The 26035-nt window shown below is 47.0% G+C and overlaps 2 protein-coding genes and 2 non-coding genes across 4 annotated transcripts; 2 read left to right on the top strand and 2 right to left on the bottom strand.

Annotated features, from left to right (window-relative positions):
- The first annotated feature begins 213 nt into the window (after positions 1-213).
- LOC120679745 (cytochrome P450 76M5-like) lies at positions 214-6293 on the top strand. Its single transcript, XM_039961400.1, has 2 exons — positions 214-1894; positions 6242-6293. Exon 1 carries the CDS (start codon positions 389-391, stop codon positions 1886-1888), a length of 1500 nt encoding a protein of 499 aa, XP_039817334.1. The 5' UTR covers positions 214-388; the 3' UTR covers positions 1889-1894; positions 6242-6293.
- Positions 6294-13130: 6837 nt separating this feature from the next.
- Positions 13131-13237, bottom strand: LOC120680307. The gene has a single exon (XR_005677579.1). It is a non-coding gene; the product is annotated as a small nucleolar RNA R71 (small nucleolar RNA).
- Positions 13238-24072: 10835 nt separating this feature from the next.
- Positions 24073-24459, bottom strand: LOC120678186. Its single transcript, XM_039959339.1, has one exon. The coding sequence runs from the start codon at positions 24457-24459 to the stop codon at positions 24073-24075; it is 387 nt and encodes a 128-aa protein (XP_039815273.1).
- Positions 24460-25640: 1181 nt separating this feature from the next.
- LOC120680379 lies at positions 25641-25746 on the top strand. The gene has a single exon (XR_005677645.1). It is a non-coding gene; the product is annotated as a small nucleolar RNA R71 (small nucleolar RNA).
- Positions 25747-26035: the final 289 nt, after the last annotated feature.

Consider the following 26035-nt stretch of genomic DNA (forward strand, 5'->3'; position numbering starts at 1 on the left):
TACAACTCTAGACGAATTTATTAAGTATAACTGATGCACAATTAGCGGATAATTACTGTAGCAACCAGTGATCAAATTACAGACTAATTAGGCCTAATTGATTCGTCTTGTGATCAAATCACGACTTATAAAATTAGTTTGGTAATAAATCTATGTTTAATATTTCTATTTAGTGTTTAAACATATGATGTGAGGAGACTTGTAACTGAAACAGAAAAAAACCAAAACTGACCTAACTCGTCTCCAGTCACGACAGTCTTTCTCTACAATTTTGTCTCTCTAACACATGACGACACGAGGTTTCAGAGACCAAAGGACGACACGGCATCTGCATACAGGTAGATTTAAAGGGTTGGATTAGCACTCGAACAGGGTAGAGGCCGCACAGATGCAGACCGAGCTCTGGCTGCTGTGGGCGACGCTCGCCGTCTCGCTCCTCTACTACCTGAGCAGCCTGAGACGCGGCGCGGATGCTTCGCGGCTGCCGCCGAGACCCAGGCCGCTCCCGGTCGTCGGCAACCTCCTCGACCTACGCGGCCACCTCCACCACACGCTCGCTCGCCTCGCGCGCACCCACGGCCCCGTCATGCACCTTCGGCTGGGGTTCACCACGGCCGTCGTCGTCTCCTCGCGCGACGCGGCGAGGGAGGCGTTCACCAAGCACGACAAGCGCCTCGCCGCGCGCGCCGTCCCGGACGCCGCCCGCGCCCTGGGGTTCTCCGAGCGGTCCATGATCTGGCTGCCGAGCTCCGACCCACGGTGGAAGGCGCTGCGCGGCATCGTGGCCGCGCACGTCTTCTCCCCGCGGAGCCTCGCCGCGGTGCGCGGCGTCCGCGAACGCAAGGTGAGGGACCTGGTGGGCTACCTCCGCGGCCGCGCCGGGCGGGAGGTGGACGTCGGCGAGGCCGTGTACGGCGGCGTGCTCAACCTCATGTCTAGCGCCTTCTTCTCCATCGACGTCGTCGACGTGGGCGGCCAGTCGGCCCAGGGGCTACGGGAGCTCGTCGAGGCGATCGACGAGTCGATCGCGAAGCCGAACGTCTCGGACCTTCTCCCTTTCCTCCGGCGGCTCGACCTGCAAGGATGGCGCCGCTGGGCAGGCCGTCGCTACGAGGAGATCTTTCGCTTCCTGGATGGCATAATCGACCGCCGGCTGGCCGAGGCCTCCTCGTCCAGGGACACGCACGGCGACTTCCTCGACGCGCTCGTCGAGCTCCTGTCCACCGGCAAGATCACCCGTGACAACCTGACGACCATCCTGTACGACGTCTTCGCCGCCGGGAGCGACACTATCGCGATCACGGTCGAGTGGGCGATGGCCGAGCTGCTCCGGAACCCGAGCACCATGGCTAGGGTGCGCGCGGAGCTCGACGCCGCTTTCGGCAGCAAAGCAACCGTCGAGGAGCCGGACGCCGCGAGCCTGCCGTACCTCCAGGCCGTGGTGAAGGAGGCGATGCGGCTGCACCCGGTGGCGCCGATACTGCTACCCCATCTGGCCGTGGAGGACGGCGTCGGGGTCGGCGGCTACACGGTGCGCAAGGGAAGCACCGTGATCTTCAACGCCTGGGCGATAATGCGCGATCCGGGGGTGTGGGAGAGGCCGGACGAGTTCTTGCCGGAGCGGTTCTTGGACAAGGCGGCCGGTGTGGAGTTCAGGGGGAAGGACTTCGAGTTCATCCCGTTTGGGGCCGGTCGGAGGCTGTGCCCCGGCCTGCCGATGGCAGAGCGTGTCGTGCCGCACATAGTGGCATCGTTGCTGCACGGGTTTGATTGGCGCCTGCCAGTGGGTGTGTCCCCGAAGCAATTGGACTTGAACTTTAGCGAAAGATTTACCACTGTGAATGTACTGGCCGTCCCACTAAGGGCGGTGCCCGTTGTAAGAACGTAGTTGTGATTTTTTCTAGATATGAAAGTTGGTTCCCACGGCGCACAGGGAGGCTGTCCACGTCGTCCAGAAATTAGTCGCCATTGGATTTTAATCGTCCGGCGAAGCTCGGCCGCGTCTCCCGACGGCTCGGCGGGCAGAAGGCGCCGGCCCACTCTCCTCTCTCTCTCTCTCTCTCTCCGGCGGGGCTGAGTGGCGGCAGCGGCGGTGCCTCCACTGCTCCTCCCTCTCCGGCCCTTGCCTCCCCGGAGCTCCCTCCTCCCGGCGCCGCCCCTCCCTTCCTCTCCGCGTCGGGGATGCTGCATGAGCTCGCCGGCCAGATCCCGCGGCAGGGCAGCTGCGGCGGCTGCAGCGGGGCGGAGCCTCCACCGCGCGGCCTCCGGCATCCCCTACTCCCTCCGTGCCGGGTCGGCGGGTGATGAGGAGGTGCGGTGGCCTCCCCTGCGCCCTCCGCGCCATCCCTCCCCTGCTCCGAGCGGCACGGGGTCCGCGGATCGCTGCGCGGCTACGGCGTCCGCGATGGCCTCCCCGACACCGGCGGCAAAATAGGTGCGCGGCGGCGGCATCCGGCCAGGCTCGTCTCCATCTCCTCCTCTCTCTCTCTCTCTCTCTCTCTCGTGCGCGGGGCAGCAACAGCCCTGCTCCCGGCGCTCGCGCCAGCCGTGGCGAGCAGGGCCGGGCACGCGCGGCGGCCGCGGCCCCTGCTCTCTCTCGGCGTGGCTTGGCAGCAGCCTCGCTGGCCCTCCCTCATCGGCGCCTCCCTCCCAAGAACCGCCCCGCCAGCCATGCCGCACGCCGGCTCCGGCCCTCTTCCGGCCGCGCCCTCCTCCCCTGCTCTCCTCGGCCTTGCGCCGCCGTGCAGCCTCCGTCCACCCCCTCCCAGGCTCCCTCCGCCGGCGGTGCTACTCGAGCTCGAGAGCAGCTGCAGCGACGGCCGGCTCCTGGCAGCGGAGGCTTCCGGCTGCCCGCTGCCTGCCTGCGGCTCTCTCTCCTACCACCAATGCATTTCTTGGAGACCTGCTACTGACCTTATTTCTCTCCCTCTCACGCTCACAACCGCACAGGTGAACCGCACAAGGGATACATTGCTGTGCCAATAGTCTGTTCGTCTTCGTCAGTCATAATCAGGTTGGCCCTTGCTCTACTTCGTCCTCAATTTTTTTTCCACAGTGGCCGCTTCTTTTTCTTGATCTCTATATCTACTTTACTTCTTCCCCTGCGTCTCTTTTCAAGCCAGGTTTAGCTTATCCCTATGTTGGATCCGGCTTCTATCGATGCTCCTTTTGGTATGCAGTGTTGGATCGATGTGGTGCTGATCTTGTTCGCCCGTCCCCGGTGTGCAGTTCATACGGTTTTTCATCTGTCTGCTGCCAGGTTTGCAGTCCTCGTTCAGAAACTTCATCAGTTTGCATCCCGGCCCTATCCTTCAGCTGAGACATCTCCTAGGCCTCCATTCAGTGAAATTGCTTGGAAAAAAGTGCTTTCACTTTTACTCCTTCAGATCTTAAATTCTGAATACCAATGTGATGAAATGCTGGTTTGATTTCTATATGGACAAATAGATTTGTTAAATTTAGGTTTTATTGACTAAATCAAACAATTGAATAATAGGAAGATGTAGAAACTGAAAGGATTAGGACACTTTTGCAGGGCCAGATCACACTTATACATCATTTGGAAATGACTTTCTTGTTTCCATATCTTTCTTGATCGTGGATAAGAAATTTTCATGACTGTCTACATTGCTTGGGAACAAGAGGTCAGTCAGATCTTTCCTTTTTTATTGTTGCTATTTTGTAATTTTTCTCATGAGAATATATTCCTCTTTTCTATCTGAAACTGTGTTCCATAAAAAAAACTGAAACTAGAACACAAAGAGTTGTGAATTCGAGATTGCCAAAAGTAACATATAATGCTCCCTTGTTTTTTTTTGAATAGTCAGGGTGGTTGTTTTCCATCGCGCATGACTCTAAATTTTTGTGCTGGATACTATATTCTAACGTCAGGCAATGGTAGAGATCGATTGTTTGGGCAGGTATGCCATTCTGTGATCGAGTCAGGTGGTTGCTAAAGGTTATTACATGGAAAGTATGTCAACACTTTTCTTCTGGCCATACACGAAGAACCAATGTAGAGTTCTCTTAGTGATGATTTGAGAAGTCTCTGAGTCACAGGAAATTATTATGTTATGATGAATGTGCCATGAGGGTCATTTACCAAGTGTGCAGATCAAATTGGGGTTGACTGGTAGACATCTGGCATTGCACACAAATGAATTCACCTTAATGAGCTGGTTATTACCATTATTGATAAATTTTAATACCATCTTTAGTTCCTTCCTCTGCAGGTTGTCACCCAGGGGAACTGCACCTAGCATTACCTGCCAACATCCATCACATATACCATTGTGGAGTTGGTCGAGGTGAGCCACGAGCCACTTATTTTACTTTGTTGGTACTACTAGCTTCCTAATTACAATTAAATTTGTATGGTTACTACCAGTAGTGGATCCTATATTCGTCAGTAGTGGCTCCTATATTCATGAAAATTTTCAGTCCATACCAGTAGCCCGCAATAATGATTTTTTTAATGCTTCATAAGCAATCAAAGTACTCGATACTGATATAAATATGACTATTGTACCTCAGTCCTCGGCCTGCAATAATGGGTTTGCTATCCCAGCCATCCTCATGGTCATTCAGGCTCATGGTGGCTCTGCAGCGAGCTAAGAACAGGAGGTCCGAAGAGGTATTAGTCGATTCTGCCAGACAAATTTACTTTTTTCTTGCACCTCAGCCCTACTTCTTTGTGTTTTGTGTTTAACTACCACTACTTCATCCTGCCATGGTGAGCCACCTTGACCCTGATTTGCAATGTGCAACATAAGCCATTCATGTTTGTCCTGAGAGGTGAAACTGAAACAAATTTCAATCAATAATAACTTCGGTTTTAGTATCCCATGTCTTTTGTTGTGCTAAATGCTACACCTCATGAATGCTAGAATCTCAAATTTTGTTGTTCCCAATCCAAGGTGCTTGCATTTATGAAATTTCAATTATTTATCGAGCTTGATCAGTATAAAATAATTGTATTGTCTGTTACGAGTTCAGAACGTATAACCACATGACTTGACGTCATTTCAGTTCCCAGTGACAAGTCCTATACCTATGAAAAATTTTGATCAATGGTTAGGGAATGTAAACTTATTCCGGTTTCCAAATTGGTTCACCAGAAGAAATGGTGTTGTCTGGTGGCAAAACTATGAGTTAGACTATGCTCCCTGTTCACAAATTCAGTTTTGTGCCCTTTATCTATAGTCACTACATAATCGAGGTGCTAAGTATGGCGGACAATGGACAAATGATGGCTTTGAAATAACCAACTTGATATGTATTGACATAGATATGGAAATTTAACTTATATATCTCATCACAACGCAAGCAGTGAGAAGCTTGTCTTATCAACCTCCAGCTTGGGTTGTTGATGACGAGCAATCAATTGCTCTGATGTTACCTGGCTGGTGAAATCAATGATTAGTAGAGTTCAAGTGAAATTTCAAAATTCTTCTTCATTATTCATTAATTTGCAAATAGGCCCCCACTGCTCATGCATCTCCAACCATGTGCAGGAGGTAATTTTGTAGATGCAGCTGACTGTCCATCCTACTATTCTCCATCGCGGCGAGCTCTTGCTCTTGTGCTACACGGTCGTTTACAAGGCCGGCATGGGAAGCAAGGGCATCCGTCAGCAACTCCGTCACCTACGCCATTAATTCGGTGATGCTGGCGATGTACCCTGTATGTGAGGTTGTCCAACATGTGCAAGGAAATATGGAATGGCTTCTCCAAGGAAATATGCTGGTTCACTGGATTGCCTTGCCATCTCCAATGATAATTTGGTGTGGATTATTGGAATACTTAAATTTCAATAATATCTCCCGTTACGGCACTATAATATAATCTGAGTATTTTGTTTTTGGAGGGTTATGTTGGTCATTCAAATCTTGGTTCAAAGAAACTTTCTTATTTATTAATAAGATTTTTAAGTGGCATTTCTATGCAATCCAATTATTTCAAAATAATTTAATTTTAAACCCGTACAACATCTCCACTGTATTTTTAAAAAAGAAAAAAGAAAAAAGAACTTATACAAGCTCTTTATGAAACATCACCTGCATGAGCGCGCCTGATTGTCAAAATGTAATCATGTTCTGTCACTTACGAATTATGCATCCACCATGTTACCAACAAACGATTTCCGCGTTCATAAATTAATACACCCAATCTAACACCTTTATTTCAAAAAATTGATACAAATTTGGTAGGATCGCGCGCGATAGCGCGCGTCATGCACTAGTTCATGAAAATAAGGGTGCCGGAAACTGCTCCGGGCGCGCCGGGGGGGGGGGGGTGTCCAAATATGATTATGTAAAATTACTTGCAACTGTCATGTCGCGCTGTTGGAAACTAGCAATGTGGTCAGCACAAATTGCGTGCGCTATTTGAAGCCCCACGTGAAGTCACTTGAAAAAAAGGAAAATCTTAGAAACTATTTAAAAAACAAAATATCTAACCGTCAATCAATATACAGTAATCATTATTGATATTATAGCTGTTGGATTTATTTATTTTTAAAGAATTACTCACCTATACCATTATAATGAATTTACCTAAATAACTCCCTATATCTATATTTTAATTACCCACATCTACTATTGTAGAGAAAAATAGATCTGGACTAATTTAGATGCCATGGCTATATCTATATTTTAATTATCAACATTGCCAGTACAAAAAAATTAGATCCAGCCTAATCTAGAGCACCCGCATTGTTAAACAAAAATAAGGATCGGACGCTGTGAGAGCCAATGTCTGAAAAAATATTTATCCTCGACACTTATATTTACCTCGATGTCCTAAAATAAAATATTCTTTCTTCGTGCATAGTAATACATGTTCTGTATCCATGGATTTCTTAAATAATATTATTTTAATAGATAATCACAACAATAAATGCTAAATTGAAAAAATTGCAGAAATGAGTGCACGTCGGCCGTCCAAAAGCTGATAGGAGGCTAATCGGCAACTGGACAGCCGACAGGACCTGTCGGCCCAGAAGAGCCGACTGGTTTTATCCACATCGGCTCTGTCCGCTAGCCCTGCCCCAGCATGTCCTGTCGGACCTGTCGGCCCCTGGAGGGCCGATAGGGCTATCGGCCTCTTACCCGGCACTTTTCACCTCCTACGGCCCATTCGCTGCCCGCCGCTGCTTTTACTGTTTTCACCTCCTGCGGCCCATTCGCCGCCTGCCGCTGCTTTTACCGCTCAGCCCCGCCCGCCCACGCCTCGTAGCGCCGCCGCACGCCGTCTGCCGCCGCTCCGATCTCTGGCCGCCGCCTCGTCGCCCTTGAACCCCGACCTCGCCGCGCCCACTCCCCGCCCTCCGCCGAAAGCGGCCAGGCGCCGCGGGCATTCCTCTGCCTCCGCACGGCAGCTGCGTGGCGCCAGGACTCCGTGCAACAGGCCCGAAGCGGGCCACCGTGCTGGCTCGCGGACGGGCCACGATTAAGGTGAGCTCGACAGTCTTTTTTTAATAGCTTGTAGTTTTATTTGTAGTGTCTAGTCTTTTTTAAGTAGAACTTATTGTTGTTAAGTATAGCTAGGTTATAAATTAGCGATAGGATAATGTAGATATTATTTCAGCCCATGGTAGCCTCGCGGACGTGTTATTGATATACTAATGAGATAAAGTCAAATATTCGTTAGGATAGTTACAATTAATAATAAGCAACATTGTTTACGATCTAATCATATGATATTGTATACGATCTCAATGCACGGTTTGAATGTAAATGGTTTGGTTCGGGAAAACTTAAACAAATAGACATAATGTTATGGGTGCATGGCTAAGGATTCGAAACTAGTAAATACCAGAGTTCATCGTGACAACGGATTCATCAATTATTGTGACTCTAGGGTAGATTTAAGTCAGTTTCAGTATGTAGATATAACTGTGAGCAGTCCGTTACATATGCGATATGCGAATCTGTTAAGTTGGATGCATAATTTTCTGCAAAGTGGATCCAAGCTAGTGGAGGATCAAAGTTAGTGGTGTAGTTCGAAGGCAGCGTGAATATGGTTGTTGGTGGGAACTGTATGAGATGAGGAACTCGAAATGTTGGCGTGGATTTGTAGATATGGATATGAACAAAATTAAATTCCCTATTGTTGTGCTTGTTCAGCAAGAACTGGCTAACGTAACTCAAGGAGAGAGTAGCATGAGCCATGCCGTTCCTGCAACAGAGGTGGCGGCTTAAACCGATTGGCTGCATGAAAATGGTACTGCTGAGGAGTACGAGGTGCAGCCTGGTGTCCGGCCAGCACCAAGTTGAGTATGAAGTTGAAGGAATTGGCAGTGACATGAATGCTGATCAGGACGAGTTGGATGAGGCGATTGTTGATGAAATGGAGCTAGATGACGAAGAGTATAGAATCTTTGTTGCTAGTCGAGATGCTTGATTATTTGAAAATGAAGATACCGTTCCCGATGACTGGGGCAAATTTGCCATGGATGGGCTCACGATTAATGATGGTAATGATAGTAACTGTGTGTATAATCAAATGGAGATAACAACTGGTCAACTGTTTCACGATAAGAAGCATGTGTAGCATGCAGTTAAGAAGTGGTCTTTCCTAAAAAAAGAAACCATTCAAGGTGATTATTTCCAACCCAACAACATATGATGTCAAGTGCCTCTTCCCTGGATGTCCATGGCGGGTTCATGGTTACTTGCCGAAGAGAGAGAACAATTTTGTAGCTTCAATAGTTGTCGGCCACTCGTGCAAGCTTTCAGGCACTATTGTGAATCATAGAAACATGACAGCTGAGTTTGTCGCCACTGCGATGTACCGAGAAATTGTGAACAAGACTTGCATATCTCCTTTTCAGATTATGCTTGCAATTTCCAATAGGCTCTTGCATGAAATATCATATGACATAGCTGTTGACGGTCGTGAAGTGCGAAATATGACTGTCAACTATACTCATAAAAGAAGGAAAACTATACCTCTTACTCACATATTTGTATCACTAACCTAGCTCCATAGTTGTTTTTGAAGATTTATGTTTTCAGGAGCACAAGTCCAAAATAAGTAGAAAACACGACGAATACGCAGACAAAAGTCACAGACGATCGCGTCCTTCGTAACACATACAAAGGAGGCCCACAAACCAGAACAAACCAACCAACCAAGCCCCGGCACCGATCATCTGACATCAGGACCCATCAGGCAGTGTACCAGAGAAGGACGGTGGCCAAAGGCGACAGGGGGGTTCGGCCGACCCCACCTGGCAGCCAAAACAGGCTGAGTTTTGGTGGGAAGACTGATCTTATGCTCTAGAGGTCGGTTAGGCATGTTTCCATGTATAGAGATGGCGGGAACCGACCTCTCAAGCTATAAAAGGTGCCTCCTACCACTCTCACCACACACACCACTTGAAGGCCTCTCTCTCACACTCTCTTGTGACTTGTACTCCTTAGGGTAGTGGAGCTAGGCTAGTACTTCATCTCCTTAGCAAATCCAGTCATCCTCGGGGTCGGTGAGCAATCCTCGGCCTCTGGTATGGCTTTGTATTCCGACTTTCGTTATGCTATTCATATTGAGTTCATTCTTGGTTATCTTGCTACGTTCGTAGATTGCTTAGCCTTGATCTGTGCTTTATCAAGTTATTCTAGTTACATGCTTAGACCAGATGATCTGGGTAAGGATGTCGGTTCGTTGTGCTTTCGGGCTTACCTTAGCATCTTACCTGTCCATCCGAAGGGTGGGGGACCCGGGGGTGCTAGGGTAGTGACTTCATACGCGGGCATGGTGCCTGGGTATGCGTGATCCTTCGGATATGGTGGTGCTCCACGGTGTGACAAGGGTAGACCATAGGTGGTGACAGCCCTGTCGGTCCGCCGGGAAGCTGCTTCTCTGTCAGCGTACTTCCCGATGTTCGGGTATCATGTAGGAGTTCATGTAAAGATGAAATGGGACTGGATGTTCTCCAGTGCGGGTCATTCTCCCCGATGTCCCTAATTTCTCGGCTCCTGCAGTTCTAAACATGTGGCTAACGTAACTTATCTACTAATATGAATAGTATACTAGGATCTGATGCCTATGCTCCCACTAACCTTAGAATTGCTTGTTTATTTTTTATTCATGAGAGTTGGCTATTCTGTGTGTGTCACATTACCATATCTTTACACAACCTAGCCATCTCTTGGGAAAATATAAATAACGATACCCTGAATACTTCTGGGTGAATTGATACAACAGTATATCCGTGCGCTTGTGGATCTTTCTATAAACGTTAAGACATATCAACACGGCATTCCCTTGGCGGCGTCGCTAGGAACTAACCCCTCCTAGTGGCGACGCTAAGAAATGTTAACAAGCATTTCTGGCGCCATTGCCGGGGACGAGCTTAACAAACCCGTTCCTAGTGATTGCGCTAAGAAATGTCAACAAGTATTTCTGGCGCCGTTGCCAGGGATGAGCTTAACAACCCCGTTCCTAGTGATTGCGCTTAGAAATTTCAAGAATGGCATGGTGAGCAAAGCAGAAGGCACTTTAGTGGAGGTTCGGCTCGTACAAGGATTCGTACCACCATCTACCACGTCTCGTGGAACTACTATAAAGTAGGAATCCTGGAACTATAATCGATATTGATGACTATCAGGATGGAAATGCTGATAGGGTGCTTAGGTGTGTCTTCTGGTCCTTTGGGTGCATGATAAATTTTCACACACTGCAAACCAGTTCTCTGTGTGGATGGTATATTTCTGACAGGAATGTATAAAGGGCAGTTGCTCACTTGCATTGGGGTCGATGCAAACGATAATGTTGTGCCGCTTGCCTTTGCTTTTGTGGAATCTGAAAATGCTGAAAGCTGGTTGTGGTTTCTTTCACTGATCAAGCGGGCCGTGGTTTGTGATAGGCCTAACGTGTGTGTCCTCCATGATCGCCACAAGGGTATATTGTCAGCTGTGAAGAAATTGCAGGAAGGCCGCAACATTGATGTTTCATGGCCAGACGTGAATAGTCGGTGGTGCATGAGGCCTATGGGTGCGAATTTTTACTGGTAGTTTAGAAGCAAGCGGCTGGAGGATCTGTTCAAGAAAATGTGTAAACAAAATCAGCGATGCAAGTTTGATGAAATATGGGCCCTTCTTGATAAGCTTACCACGAGTCATATGGAGGAGGTTCGCAAGAAACCTGTTGTGGGACGTGGAGAGGAGCAGCGGGGTTTAGATCCAATTGAGGGTGAGCCTGCATGCATGTGTATCCCACGTCGTGACGTTCCTGGATGAAATGTCAGGTTGCATCAGATTCTTCTGCACCCCACTTTTTCACTGTGCATGTGCTCGTATGTCAATTGATTGCTCCGCGCTTTTCAGGTTGCGTGAACCATGCATATAGACCATCTACCTCCATCTACAAATAGGGACATCACCACATCCCATAGGGAACCACTCCACATCCACGCATTACCACCATGTCTTCCTCTGGTTCCACCTATATTCAATGGAACAAGATTAGAGAACCTCTACCTCAAGGAGTGCAGGTTCCTATGTGCAAGCTGATGGAGTCCAAGGTTTTGGGCGACCACTATGTCATGAGGTTCTTCATATGTGACAACTACGAGTACGACCCGCCAATGCACTACGGCAAGGACAAACCCAAGGTAGCACATCCAACTATCTGGTTTGAGCATTCATAGTTTTGTAAGTGAGATCTAACTCAGTTTCGAAATAGAGTCTGACACCTCTTTGTGATTCCGTACAGTGGCTGGACACGGAGCAATCGCAGGAAGCTAAGCAACACGTTGAGCACGAAGCAAGGTGGGCTGCGGAAAGGTGACAACGAATGCTGCACGAGGAAAAAATGGAGGAGAAGGGCAAGAAAGATAAAAAAGAGATCCAGAAGAGGATTGCAGAGGTGGAACGTCGGGAAGCGGAGGACCGTGAAGCTGATAGGGAGAGGAAGCGAGAGAGGGCCCGCCGTGCGAAGGAGGCGGGGCCCGATGCTATTTGGAAGGGGAAGTATCCTCGATGCACTCAGTAATTAGCAATGTTTAATCCCCACATTTCAAATTCCCTAAGGAATGTTAGGTGTAGTTCGAACACGAAGTTAGCGTGTTCCATGCACATGCCACTGCAATTTGTTTTTTAAGTTCAATGTCTAGTTAATAGTAGTAGGCTTTTCAGAACCAGTATCTGTACTTTGTATTGCAATTTGTGATTTGTACCATTATTTGAAAGTTTTTAATGACTTGTGAGCTACTTATAGACTTTCTGTAAACGCTAAGACATACCAACACGGCATTGACTTGGCAGCGTCGCTAGGAACTGACCCCTCCTAGTGGCGATGCTAAGAAATGTCAACAAGCATTTCTGGCGCCGTTGCCGGGGACGAGCTTAACAAACCCGTTCCTAGTGATTGCACTAAGAAATATCAACAAGCATTTTTGGCGCCGTTGCCGGGGATGAGCTTAACAACCCCGTTCATAGTGATTGCACTTAGAAGTGTCAACAAGCATTTCTGGCGCTGTTGCCGGGGATGACACTAGTTGTAAAGTTATTTACTAAGTACATAAACATGGCAATATAAGTAAGAGGTAGCTACTGCTTATACAGGCTAATGTGTTTATCTTTTTGTTTTCTCCTGATTGGGTGAAAACAGGGTAGTGTATGTCTGGTTTCTCCTTGCCGACAAACTTTGTTGAAAATCCTGAGAAGCTCGTGGGAAGGGTCTGACCTCGGGTCGTCCCTCCTCTGCTCTCGCAGTCGACAAGTGAGCCAGCTTTCCAAGCACCATCAACAATCATCGAACCCATGGCTGAGAAGACTATCCGCGACTTCTCTGTCCCCTCAGCTGCCAATGTGGCAATTGGACCCAACGTCGATGTTGGGGATGTGAACTTTGAGCTAAAGTCCAGTCTTATTAACATGGTGCAGGCTAGCCCATTCTGTGGCAAGCCAAATGAGGACGCCAACGCCCATCTCCAGAACTTTCTGGAGTTATGCAAGACCGTAACCATATGGGGCGTTACGGCTGACGCCATCAGGCTCCGCCTGTTTCCTTTCTCCCTCCTGGGAAAAGCGAAGAAGTGGTTTTATTGGAATAAGGAAGCCGTCAGCACGTGGGACAAATCTTCCACAGCGTTCCTCGCCAAATTCTTCCCATTGGGCAAAACCAATGCCCTGCATGGAAGAATTACAAGTTTCCAATAGACAGGGATATAATCCATCCCAGAAGCTTGGGAGAGACTTCAAGAATACATACTCGCCTGTCCTCATCATGGGATGGACGAGTGGCTCGTACTCCAAATCTTCTACAACGGGCTAACGACTACATCCAGAGCCCATCTCGATGCTGCTGCTGGAGGAGCATATCTTGACCTGACAATTGCTAAGGCTACGACCTTGATCGAGAAGATGGTCTCTAACCAGGGCTGGAACGAGGAGCGTTCCCAGCCCAGAACCAAGGGCGGAATGCATACCATCAAGAGGACGGACATGCTCGCCGCCAAGCTGGACCTCCTACTGAAAAAGCTTGATGAAGGGAACCGGCAACAAATGCCTGTTCCCGTCCATGCCATGAACTCATAATTTACGTGCGAGGTTTGTGGTGACGGTGGACACTCGGGGAATGACTGTCCCGAGACACGTGAAGACGCGGCCTACATTAACAACAACAACACCTGGTTCCATCCACAAGGAGGCCAGGGGTGGGGTCAAGCACGCCCACCATCCCAAGGAGGAGGTAACAATTTTACCCAAGGAGGAGGTAACAATTTTAACTCAAATTTCAATTCGAATTTCAATTCGAACTAACTCTCCTTGAGAGATCTAATCTTTGGCCAAGCTAAAATCAATGAATCTTTGAACAAGAAGCTTGTTGCCAATGATAAAATTTTGGAAAATATAAATGCCAAAGTTGAAACTCGTTCTTCTGCTCTTAAAAATCAACTAAGTTTCAACAAAATGATAGAAAGACAACTTGCACAAATCGCTGCTGCTGTTCCTGTCTCTGAGTCCGGGAAGATTCCGGGGCAACCCGAATCTCCCATTGAAACTGCAAATATGGTGTCTACCGGGTGGGGCAACCTTCCCCGGCAGACTTCCCGCACTAACCGTGCAGGCAGGCACAATCCACCGAAGAATGACACTTGGGATGGCCTGGTAGCATCAATTCAAGAAGATCCAAGGGTCCCCATGATTAGCTGCTCAATTCTTGATCAATACTATGAGCACACACTCTGCGACCTGGGGGCCAGTGTCAACATTATGCCCATGGTAATATATGAGAAACTCTTATACCCTGCTCTCGCCCCAACATATATGTGTGTGCAGCTTGCAGACTCTACAATCCGGTATCCCGAGGGGATAGCCAAGAATGTCCTGGTCCGCGTGCGCAACTCCTTCGTCTTTGCAGACTTTGTGGTCATGGATATAGAAGGTGACCTCGGAATCGAGCTCATTCTTGGGCAACCATTCCTGAGGGCCGCCAGAGCAAGGATCGACGTAGGAAGAGGAGAAATCCACTTCCGCGTCGGAAGGGAGAACATGTTCTTCAGATTTAAATAGAGGGAAGAGCAGCGCATCCTGAACTGATAGGATGACGAAGGGCAGGCACTTTGGGACGCATCAGAATCCCCACCATCAAGACCTATGACCACACGATCAAAGAGAAGACGTGCAAGGAAGGTGTGGCATAAGGTCGCAAGCTCGTCCTCGTCCAATTCTCTAGGTCAAGCCGAGCAGTGGTAATCACAGCAGGAGAAAGGTCCCGCGCGTCAGACACAAAACGACGAGCCCTTGCCGAAGGTAAATCGGTACGTATCTCATATTTACTTTTCCACCATTTTACTTCTCTCGATTTTTTCAATTTTTTCCACTGCATATTTGAATTTTCAAAACACCCTTGCATGCTAGAAACTTTTCTAGCACCTTTTCTGTTTTCACAAAAATCCAAAAATATTTCCGAGAATGAAAATCCTTTGGAAAATAAATTTAAACATCTTTTCGAAGCAAAGTTTGGCTGGCACCAAAGTTTAAAAAGTTTTTGACCGTTAGAAGGGCAGTGGGCCCTGGCTGTCAGTAGGGGGCCCACCTAGGGTTCGGCCGAACCCTAGGGTCGGCCGGCCCCCTACCAATGGCTAGTGGGCCCAGCTTTTTCCAACGGTCACTAGCCATTGTGGCTGGTTTCCTCCAACGGTGCTCGGCCATTCTATCTTTAAATAGAGGCCGAGGGGTGAGTTTTGAGCTCTCACACTCAACTCTCATTCACTCACTCCCTCACAAACTCTATCAAACTTTGCTCTCGGGTTTTCATTGGATTTTTGCTCAAGATTTGATTTCAAGAAACCTCTCTCTCTCATTTCTTTGCTGCAAGAAAGAAGGAGCAACTCACGGGTAAGAATGTTCATCTCGATTTCACTAACGTAACCCATTTCGAGTTGCACTTGTTTGTTCCATCATGAAAGGCTTAGGGCAGAATGTTTCCGGCACATTTAATAAGATGACGGGTGGAAGTTTATCCCGTTCTCGGGGTGGCTCAAGCTCGTACACACCCGAACCTACGCCTACACCAAGCACGATGGACTATGAGGAAGAAGAACAATATGAAGAGATGCAAGCCGAACCGCAAGCCGAGATCATAGAGATTGATGCGGAAGATGCACCGTACCTCGACTTGCGAGATGATCGTGAATGACAAGGCTATGCCATCCTCAAGAACAGAAGTTTCGCCCACACCCGAGCATTTGATCCGAACCTCCTCATCAAAACAGGTATGTACGAAGATTTCTCTAAGGTTTGGCATGCAATTGGATGGGATAACTTCGTTCCCGTTGAGGAGTACAGTTCTCGACTCCTCACCATCCAATTTCTTTGCACTCTTCGAGAGGTGGAAAATGGGGTCTATTTTTGACTTTTCGGGGAAGAATATTTGCTTTCTTGGAAAACTTTTGCCGGCCACCTCGATTTCAACAAACACTGCCCGATTTCTCTCGATCAAGCTTGCCGCGGTTTTAATCTTCATGAAGTTTGGGGCCAGATTTCGGGTCAAGTTGTCCATGGCAAGTTCGCACCTCGGTGCGGTGACATTCATAATCCAACTCTTCAGTTGATGCACAAGTGGTTGACCATCACTCTCTTTCCAACAGATGATGTCCGACCCGTGCGCAACGATGAGTTGCTCATACTTTATGCCATGGTCAACAAGATCAAAATCTCCCCCGCACATGCTTTGGTTAGGCAATGGCTTTCGAACTTCAAGATGATGGGTCCTATTGAGTGCACTTCTTTGATTACTCGTATCGCTACACGTATCGGTGCGTTAGAGGGGAATTCTATTCCTTTCATTGAGGGCGACCGTACGTATATCGACGAGCCTTATTTGATCCAAGGTCACACACTCAAGAAAGGATCCACAACATACAGGAGACGGTGAACCAACACATCAATACTACCCAAGCATGGCAGCGTCACACTGGCGAAAGGATCCACGACATGGAGCAGTTGCAGTTGCAGCGACAGGAGGAGTGGAGGGCGTACTGCCGCTGGACGGGTTTCAACCCCGATCAGCCGTAGTAGGCCTGAAGCTAGCTTGGGGGAGGACCCCCACGAGAGGTAACTTGTATCATTTATCTTTACTGCTTTCATAACCTTGCATCAAACCCATAAAAATTTGCAGAATCAGAAAACCCATAAAAATTTGCATAATTAAAAACAAATAAAAATTTGCAAAACTTTGAAAACACCAAAAATATTTCTTTTAATATGTGTAGTAAGCATGGTGTTAGTTTTCCTTATTGAGATGATGAATAGTTGTTCTGTTAATTTCCTTCATATGCTTAGTTACAACTTTATGCTCAACCTAGTTTTGGGTTTGTTGGCTTAAAATGTTCAAACCTTAAACTTGAAACTTGTGGGTAGCAAAAAGCATGATCCAAATCTAAGTTGTTGTGAGCTATGATATGGTTAAGTAGAGTTGACTATGATCTTCTCCTATGTGATACTTGACATCCGGAGTATTTAATTTTTGAAAACACAAAAATATAATAAAGTTCCTCGATGATATGAAATTCCTATCCAAAGCCATATGTTGTTTTTCATCACAAAATCTTCCACATATGCAACTTGTTATCTCATTGAGCTTTGTCAAATTGTTGTGACCCTTAGTGAGATTCATTTCATACTCCCATGATCAAGATCACGTACACGTTTCCACCACATGCTATGCTTCTACACTAGAAGTGAGCAAAATTTCATCCATCCACAAAATAAAACTCCAAGTCCATGTATGACACCTCTCTCAAAAAATCTGTCAAGGATATGGGGCTATGAGAAAATAAAAGATGCATACCCAAAGAAGGTACGCCACATGCTTCGGCTTGTCAAAAAAAGAAAATAAAAGATGCATACCCGAAGAAGGTATGCCACATGCTTAGGCATATCAAAAAAAAGAGAGATAGCCCCTTATCCAAAAAGAAAAAAAAGAGAGATGGTGCACACAAAGGAGTTCATACACCATCTACAAAAAAAATATATCCACACAAAGTATGCCTTCAAATCCTCCATACCTACAGCTCCACAAAAACAGCCATTAGAGATAGGTACAGGTAGCAAGGCATAATAAAAAGCCTTGGTGAGGAATTATACACATTGAGCGATCTGAAAGATCATCCGAGGAACTTTATAAATTTCTTTTGAAAAACTTTACAAAACCTCCGGATTGACGGTTGAACTAAAGAGCAAGAAATATGAGCACTCTATGATACCATTCTGACTCTCAACCTCCAAAGATGAGGTGAAGCTATAAGCTCCACGAGAGTAAGGTAAGAGGTAAGAACAAAAGGCCAACTTATTCAAAATCAAGGTAAGAAGCATTTGGTTGTGCCTAAGTATGAGTTGGAAATTCAATATTGTAGCAACTCCTGATCAACAATGAACGCCTTGTTTTGCTCAGGGACGAGCAAAAGGCTAGCTTGGGGGTGTTGTTGACGGTCGTTAAGTGCGAAATATGACCGTCAACTATACTCATAAAAGAAGGAAAACTATACCTCTTACTCACATATTTGTATCACTAACCTAGCTCCACAGTTATTTTCGAAGATTTATGTTTTCAGGAGCACAAGTTCGGAATAAGAAGAAAACATGACGAATACACAGACAAAAGTCACAGATGATCGCGTCTTGCGTAACACATAGAAAGGAGGCCCACAAACCAGACAAAACCGACCAACCAACCCCCGGCACCGACCATCTGACATCAGAACCCACCAGGCAGTGTACCAGAGAAGGACAGTGGCCAGAGGCGGCAGGGGGGGTTTGGCCGACCCCACCTGGCAGCCAAACAGGCCGAGTTTTGGCGGGAAGACTGATCTTATCCTCTAGAGGTCGGTTAGGCATGTTTCCATGTATAGAGATGGCGGGAACCGACCCCTCAAGCTATAAAAGGGGCCTCCCACCACTCTCACCACACACACCACTTGAAGGCCACTCTCTCACACTCTCTTGTGACTTGTACTCCTTAGGGTAGTGGAGCTAGGCTAGTACTTCATCTCCTTAGCAAATCCAGTCGTCCTCGGGGTCGGTGAGCAATCCTCGGCCTCTGGTATGGCTTTGTATTCCGACTTTCGTTATGATATTCATATTGAGTTCATTCTTGGTTATCTTGCTATGTTTGTAGCTTGCTTAGCCTTGATCTGTGCTTTATCTAGTTATTCTAGTTACGTGCTTAGACCAGATGATCTGGGTAAGGATGTCGGTTCGTTGTGCTTTCGTGCTTACCTTAGCATCTTACCTGTCCATCCGAAGGGTGGGGGACCCGGGGGTGCTAGGGTAGTGACTTTGTATGCAGGCATGGTGCCCGGGTATGCGGGATCCTTTGGATATGATGGTGCTCCACGGTGTGACTGGGGTAGACCGCAGGTGGTGACAGCCCTGTCGGTCCGCCGGGAAGCTGCTTCTCGGTTAGCATACTCCCCGACGTTCGGGTATCGTGTAGGAGTTCATGTAAAGATGAAACGGGACTGGATGTTCTCCAGTGCGGGTCATTCTCCCCGATGTCCCTAATTTATCACTTACCCCTGTGTAGTCAGTAGTCTGCACCGTACTTCATAAATAAAGGATAATCAGGGGTAATGTGATACACACAGAACAACCAACTCTCATGAATAAAGAATAAACAAGCACACCTAAGGTTAGTGGGAGCATAGGCACAGATCCTAATATACTATTCAAATTAGCAGATAAGTTATGTTAGCCACATGCTTAGAGCTGCAGGTGCCGAGAAATTAGGGACATCGGGTAGAATGACCCGCACTGGAGAACATCGAGTCCCGTTTCATCTTTGCATGAACTCCTACACGATACCCGAACGTCGGGGAGTATGCTAACCGAGAAGCAGATTCCCGGTGGACCGACAAGATTGTCACCATCTGCGGTCTACCCCAGTCACACCGTGGAGTACCGTCATATTCGAGGGATCCCGCATACCCGGGCACCATGCCCGCATATGAGGTCACTACCCTAGCACCCCCGGGTCCCCCACCCTTCGGATGGACAGGTAAGATGCTAAGGCAAGCCCGAAAGCACAACGAACTGATATACTTACCCAGATCATCTGGTCTAAGCAAACAACTAGTATAACTTGATAAAGCATAGATCAAGGCTAAGTAAGCTACGAACATAGAAGATAACCAAGAACGAACTCAATATGAATAGCATGACGAAAGTCGGAATACAAAGCCATACCAGAGGCCGAGGATTGCTCGCCGACCCCGAGGACGACTAGATTTGCTAAGGAGATGAAGTACTAGCCTTGCTCCACTACCCTTAGGAGTACAAGTCACAAGTGAGTGTGAGAGAGAAGCCTTCAAGTGGTGTGTGTGGTGAGAGTGGTGGGATGCCCCTTTTATAGCTTGAGAGGTCGGTTCCCGCCATCTCCTTGTATGAAAACATGCCAACCCGCTTTTAGGAGGAAAAGATCAGCCTTCCCGCCAAAATTTAGTGGGAGAAGCTGCCAGGTGGGGTCGGCCGATCCCCCTATGCCACCTTTGGCCACCGCCTTCGTCTAGGTTGCTGCCTTGTGGGTCCTGATGTCAGATGGTCGGTGCCGGGGCTTGGTTGGTCGGTTTGGTCTGGTTTGTGGGCCTCCTTTGCATGTGTTACGCAGGATGCGATCGTCTGTGACTTTTCTCTGCGTATTCGTCGTGTTTTCTTCTTATTCCGGACTTGTGATCCTGAAAACATAAATCTTCAAAAACAACGGTGGAGCTAGGTTAGTGATACAAATATGTAAGTAAGAGGTATAGTCTTCCTTCTTTTATAAATATAGTTGACGGTCATATTTCGCACTTAACGACTATCAACAACACCCCCAAGCTAGCCTTTTGCTCGTCCCTAAGCAAAACAAGGCGCTTGTTGTTGAGCAGGAGTTGCTACAATGTTGAATTTACAACTCATACTTAGGCACAACCGAATGCTTCTTACCTTGATTTTGAATAAGTTGGCCTTTGTTCTTACCTCTTACCTTACTCCTGTGGAGCTTATAGCTTCACCTCATCCTTGGCGTTTGAGAGTCAGAACAGTATCATAGAGTGCTCATATTTCTTTCTTTTTAGTTCAACCGTAAATCCGGAGGTTTTGTAAAGTTTCCAAAAGAAATTTATAAAGTTCATCGGATGATCTCTCAGATCGCTCAATGTGTATGATTCCTCACCAAGGCTTTTCATTGTTCCTTTCTTCCTCAACCTATCTCTAATGGCTGTTTTTGTGGAGCTGTAGGTATGGAGGATTTGAAGGCATACCTGCTTCTCATATTTTGCTAAGTCAAAGACCGGATCCAGAGGAGAAACAAGTCATAAACCTTGATCAAGATGTGCAAGTGTATGGATATTTTTGGTAGATGGTGTGTGAACTCCTTTGTATGCATCATCTCTCTTTTTCTTACTTTTTGGATAAGGGGCTATCTTTTCTTCTCTTTTTTTTGACATGCCGAAGCATGTGGCATACCTTCTTTGGGTATGCATCTTTTATTCTTTTTTGCATAGCCCCATATCCTTGATATATTTTTGAGAGAGGAGTGCTATACATGAACATGGAGTTTTTATTTTGTGGATGGATGGGTGTTTGCTTACTTCTAGTGTAGAAGTATAGCATGTGGTGAAAACGTGTATGTGATCTTGATCATAGGAGTATGAAATAAATCTCACTAAGGTTCACAACAATTTGACAAAGCTCAATGAGATAACAAGTTGCATATGTGGAAGGTTTTGCAATGAAAGCAACATATGGCTTTGGATAGGAATTTAATATCATCGAGGAACTTTATTATATTTTTGTGTTTTCAAAATTTAATACTCCGGATATCAAACATCACATAAGAGAAGATCATAGCGACTCTATTTAACCATATCATAGCTCACAACAACTTACATGTGGATCATGCTTTTTGCTACCCACAAGTTTCAAGTTTAAGGTTTGAACATTTTAGGCCAATAAACCCAAAACTAGGTAGAGCATAAAGTTGTAACTAAGCATATGAAGGAAATTAACAGAGCAACTATTCATCATCTCAACAAGGAAAACTTACACCATGCTTACTACACACATTAACGAAATATTTTTGGTGTTTTCTAAGTTTTGCAAATTTTTATTTGTTTCTAGTTATGCAAATTTTTATGGATTTTCTAATTTTACAAATTTTTATGGGTTTCATGCAAGGTTATGAAAGCAGTAAAGATAAGTGATACAAGTTACCTCTCGTGGGGGTCCTCCCTCAAGCTAGCTTCAGGCTTACTATGGCTGGTTGGGGTTGAAACCCGTCCAGCGGCAGTATGCCCTCCACTCCTCCTGTCGCTGAAACCGCAACTGCTCCATGTCGTGGATTCTCTCGCCAGTGTGACGCTACCATGATTGGGTAGTATCAATATGTTGGTTCAGCGTCTCTTGTATGTTGTCGCCCTGCACCCGCAGCTCACTAAGCTGCTGGGTGATGGCACTGAAACCTCGGGACGAGGCCGTCCGTCTGATGAGGTTCGGGGCTCCACTGGAGCTGGAACTGGTGGACCGGCAGCTTGGTGCCTGCCGTGCCCACTCCTTAGTACTGGCACTATGCCATGACTAACCACCAGCCTCATACTGATGTGAGTGATGTGGCTGCTGAGGTGGTGGTGTCGGCTCTTCCTCCCTTCTGGTCCTGCTTCTTGTCAACCTGCCAGGCAAACCAGAAGATCTATGCCTACGACCTCCTTCTCGTGGAACGAGAGGGATGGTTAGCGAATGGCAATTATACAAATGGAACTCCGCATTGGGCAGCAGAATTTCATTTGTAAAGCCCAAGTAAAAGAAAATCAAAGAGTCATTCGGGCCTTTCTAGGGTGTGTGACCTTGGATCAAGTAAGCCTCGTTGATATATGCACGGTCGCCCTCAATGAAAGGAATAGAATTCCCGTCTAAGGCACCGATACGTGTAGCGATATGAGTAATCAAAGATGTGCACACAATAGGACCCGTCATCTTGAAATTCAAAAGCCATTGCTTAACCAAAGCTTGCGCGGGGGAGATTTTGATCTTGTTGACCATGGCATAAAGAATGAGCAACTCATTGTTGCGCACGGGTCGGACATCATCTCTTGGAAAGAGAGTGATGGTTAACCACTTGTGCATCAACTGAAGAGTTGGATTATGAATGTCGCCACACCAAGGTGCGAACTTGCCATGGACAACTTGACCCGAAATCTGGCCCCAAAATTCATGACGATTAAAACTGCAGCAAGCTTGATCGAGAGAAATTGGCCAGCGTTTGTTGAAATCGAGGTGGCCGGCAAAAGTTTTCCAAGAAAGCAAATACTCTTTCCCGAAAAGTTGAAAATAAACCCTATTTTCCACCTCCCGAAGAGTGCAAATAATTTGGATGGTGAGGAGTCGAGAACCATACTCCTCAATGAGAACGATGTTATCCCATCCAATTGCATGCCAAATGTTAGAGAAGTCTTCGTACATACCTGTTTTGATGAGGAATTCTGGATCGAATGCTCTGGTGTGGACGAAGTTTCGGTTCTTGAGGATGGCGTAGCCTTGTCGTTCACGATCATCTCGCAAGTCGCGGTATGGTGCATCTTCCCCATCAATCTCTATGACCTCATCTTGCGGTTCAGCTTGCATCTCTTTGTACTGTTCTTCTTCCTCGTAGTCCATCGTGCTTGGTGTAGGTGTAAGTTCAGGTGTGTACGAGCTTAAGCCACCCCAAGAACGGGATGAACTTCCACCTATCATCTTCTTGAATGCGCCAGAGACCTTCCGTCCTCAACCTTTCATGATGGAACAAAAACACGTGCAACTCGAAACGGATTACGTTAGTGAAACCAAGTTGAATGCTCTTACCCATGAGTTGCTCCTTCTTTCTTGCAGCGAAGAAATGAGAGAGAGGTCTCTTGAATTCAAATTTTGAGCAAAAATCCAATGAAAACCCAAGAGCAAAGTTTGAGAGAGTTTGAGAGAGAGTGAGTGAATGAGAGTTGAGTGTGAGAGCTCAACACCCACTTCTCAGCCCCTATTTAAAGGGAGAATGGCCGGGCACCGTTGGAGAGGACACACCTCAACGGCTAGTGACCGTTGGAGAAGGGTGGGCCCACTAGCCGTTGGCAGGGGGCCGGACGACCCTAGGGTTCGGCCGAACCCTAGGTGGGCCGCCTGCTGACAACTAGGGCCTACTACCCTTCTAACGGTCATAAACTTTTTAAACTTTGGTGCCGGCCAAACTTTGCTTTCGAAAAGATGTTCCAATTTATTTTCCAAAGGATTTTTATGCTCGGAAATATTTTTTTGGATTTTTGTGAGAAACAGAAAAGATGCTAGAAAAGTTTTTAGCATGCATGAGTGTTTTGAAAATTCAAATATGCAGTGGGAAAAATCGAAAAAGTCAAGAAAAGTAAAATGGTGGAAAGTAAATATGAGATACGTACCGATTTACCTTCGGCAAGGGCACATCGTTTTGAGTCTGACGAGCGGGACGTTTCTCCTGCTATGATTACCACTGCTCGGCTTGTCCTGGAAAATTGGATGAAGATGAGCTTGCGATGTTACGCCACACCTTCTTCGCATGCCTTTTCTTGGATCGTGTGGTCGTTCATTCTTGATTGGGAGACGTCGCTTCGGTTTTTTCTTGTGTGCTTGGCCCGGATTTGATGTTGATCATTGAGCATTGTTCCTTCTTGGGCCGGAACAGGAATTTTTCTTCTTTCCCATTGATGTTGAAGCAGATTTCTCCAAGTCCCACATCGATGTGTGCTCCGGCAGTACTCAGGAATGGCCCCCCAAGGATGAGCGATGTCTCTTTTGATATTTCCATGTCGAGCACTACGAAGTCAACTAGGATGAAGTAGTCTCGAACTCTGACTAGAAAGTCTTCAGCGATTCCCTCTGGATAGCGGACTGAAGAATCTGCTAGCTGGAGGTGCATCAGTGTTGGCGTCAGATGCGTGAAGTTGAGCTTGTCGAAGACGACCTTGGGCATTACGCTGATGCTAGCCCCAAGATCACACAAGGCATTGCTGAAGTGTTGAGTGCCAATCGAACAATTGATCGTTGGGCATCCCGGGTCTTCTTTCTTCTTTGGAGGTTGGTTGAGTATAGCAGCGCTACATTCTTCTGTAAGCTTGACAACCTCCATTGTGGATGATGTCCTTGATGTAGCAGGCATAAGTTGGTACATGCATCACATCCAGCAATGGGATGTTGACATGTATCTTCTGGATTACCTCAACAAAACGAGCGAACTGCTCGTCCATAGTGATCTTTTGCTTCCGGGAGTTAGGAGGAAGCTTGTATCAAAAGTTTTCCGTGGATTTTCTTCCTTGGGTTCTTTAGAGTCATCAGGTTCCGTAGATTCTTCCTCCTCTGCTTGTGGCCTTGTTGCTTTTTTCTGCATAGTTAGGATGCGGTGGATCACGAGTGGACTTACCACCCCTCGTGGTCACTGCGTTTATCTTTTCTGAAAAGGGAACAGCAGCAGCGATTTGTGCAAGTTGTGTTTCTATCATTTTGTTGAAACTTAGTTGATTTTTAAGAGCAGAAGAAAGAGTTTCAACTTTTACATTTATACCTTCTAAAATTTTATTATTGGCAGCAAGCTTCTTGTTTAAAGATTCATTTATTTTAGCTTGGCCAAAAACTAAGTCTCTCAAGAAGGGTAGGTTCGAAATGAAATTCGAATTGAAATTTGAGTTATAGTTGTTACCTCCTCCTTGGAATGGTGGGCGTGCTTGACCCCACACCTGGCCTACTTGTGGACGGAACCCGGTGTTATTGTTGTTGATGTAGGCTGCGTCTTCACAGGTCTTGGGGCAGTCAGTCCCCGAGTGTCCACCGTCACCACAAACCTCGCACGTAATGTACGAGTTCATGGCATGGACGGGAACGGGCATCTGTTGCCGGTTCCCTTCATCGAGTTTCTTCAGTAGGAGGTCCAGCTTGGCGGCAAGCATGTCTGTCTCCTTGACGGTATGCATTCCACCCTTGGTTCTGGGCCGGGAACGCTCCTCGTTCTAGCCCTGGTTGGAGACCATCTTTTCAATTAAGGCTGTAGCCTTGGCGATTGTTAGACCGAGATAGGCTCCTCCAGCAGCAGCATCAAGATGGGCTCTGGATGTTGTCATTAGCCCATTGTAGAAGCTTTGAAGCACGAGCCACTCGTCCATCCCATGATGAGGACAGACGAGTATGTATTCATGCAGCCTCTCCCAAGCTTCTAGGATGGATTCCATCCCCTCTGCTGGAAACATGAAATTCGTCCTCGCAGGACATTTGTTTTGCCCAATGGAAAGAATTTGGCGAGGAACGCCGTGGAACATTTGTCCCACGTGCTGACAGCTTCCTTGTTCTGATAAAACCACTGTTTAGCCTTCCCCAGAAGGGAGAAAGGAAACATGCGGAGCCTGATGGCGTCAGCTATAACGCCCCATATGGTCACGGTTTTGCATAATTCCATAATGTTCTGGAGATGGACGTTGGCGTCCTCATTCGGCTTGCCACAGAATGGGCTAGCCTGCACCATGTTAATGAGGCTGTACTTCAGCTCAAAGTTCACGTCC

Source organism: Panicum virgatum, chromosome 6N, assembly GCF_016808335.1.
Source record: "Panicum virgatum strain AP13 chromosome 6N, P.virgatum_v5, whole genome shotgun sequence".
NCBI classification, from domain to species: domain Eukaryota; kingdom Viridiplantae; phylum Streptophyta; class Magnoliopsida; order Poales; family Poaceae; genus Panicum; species Panicum virgatum.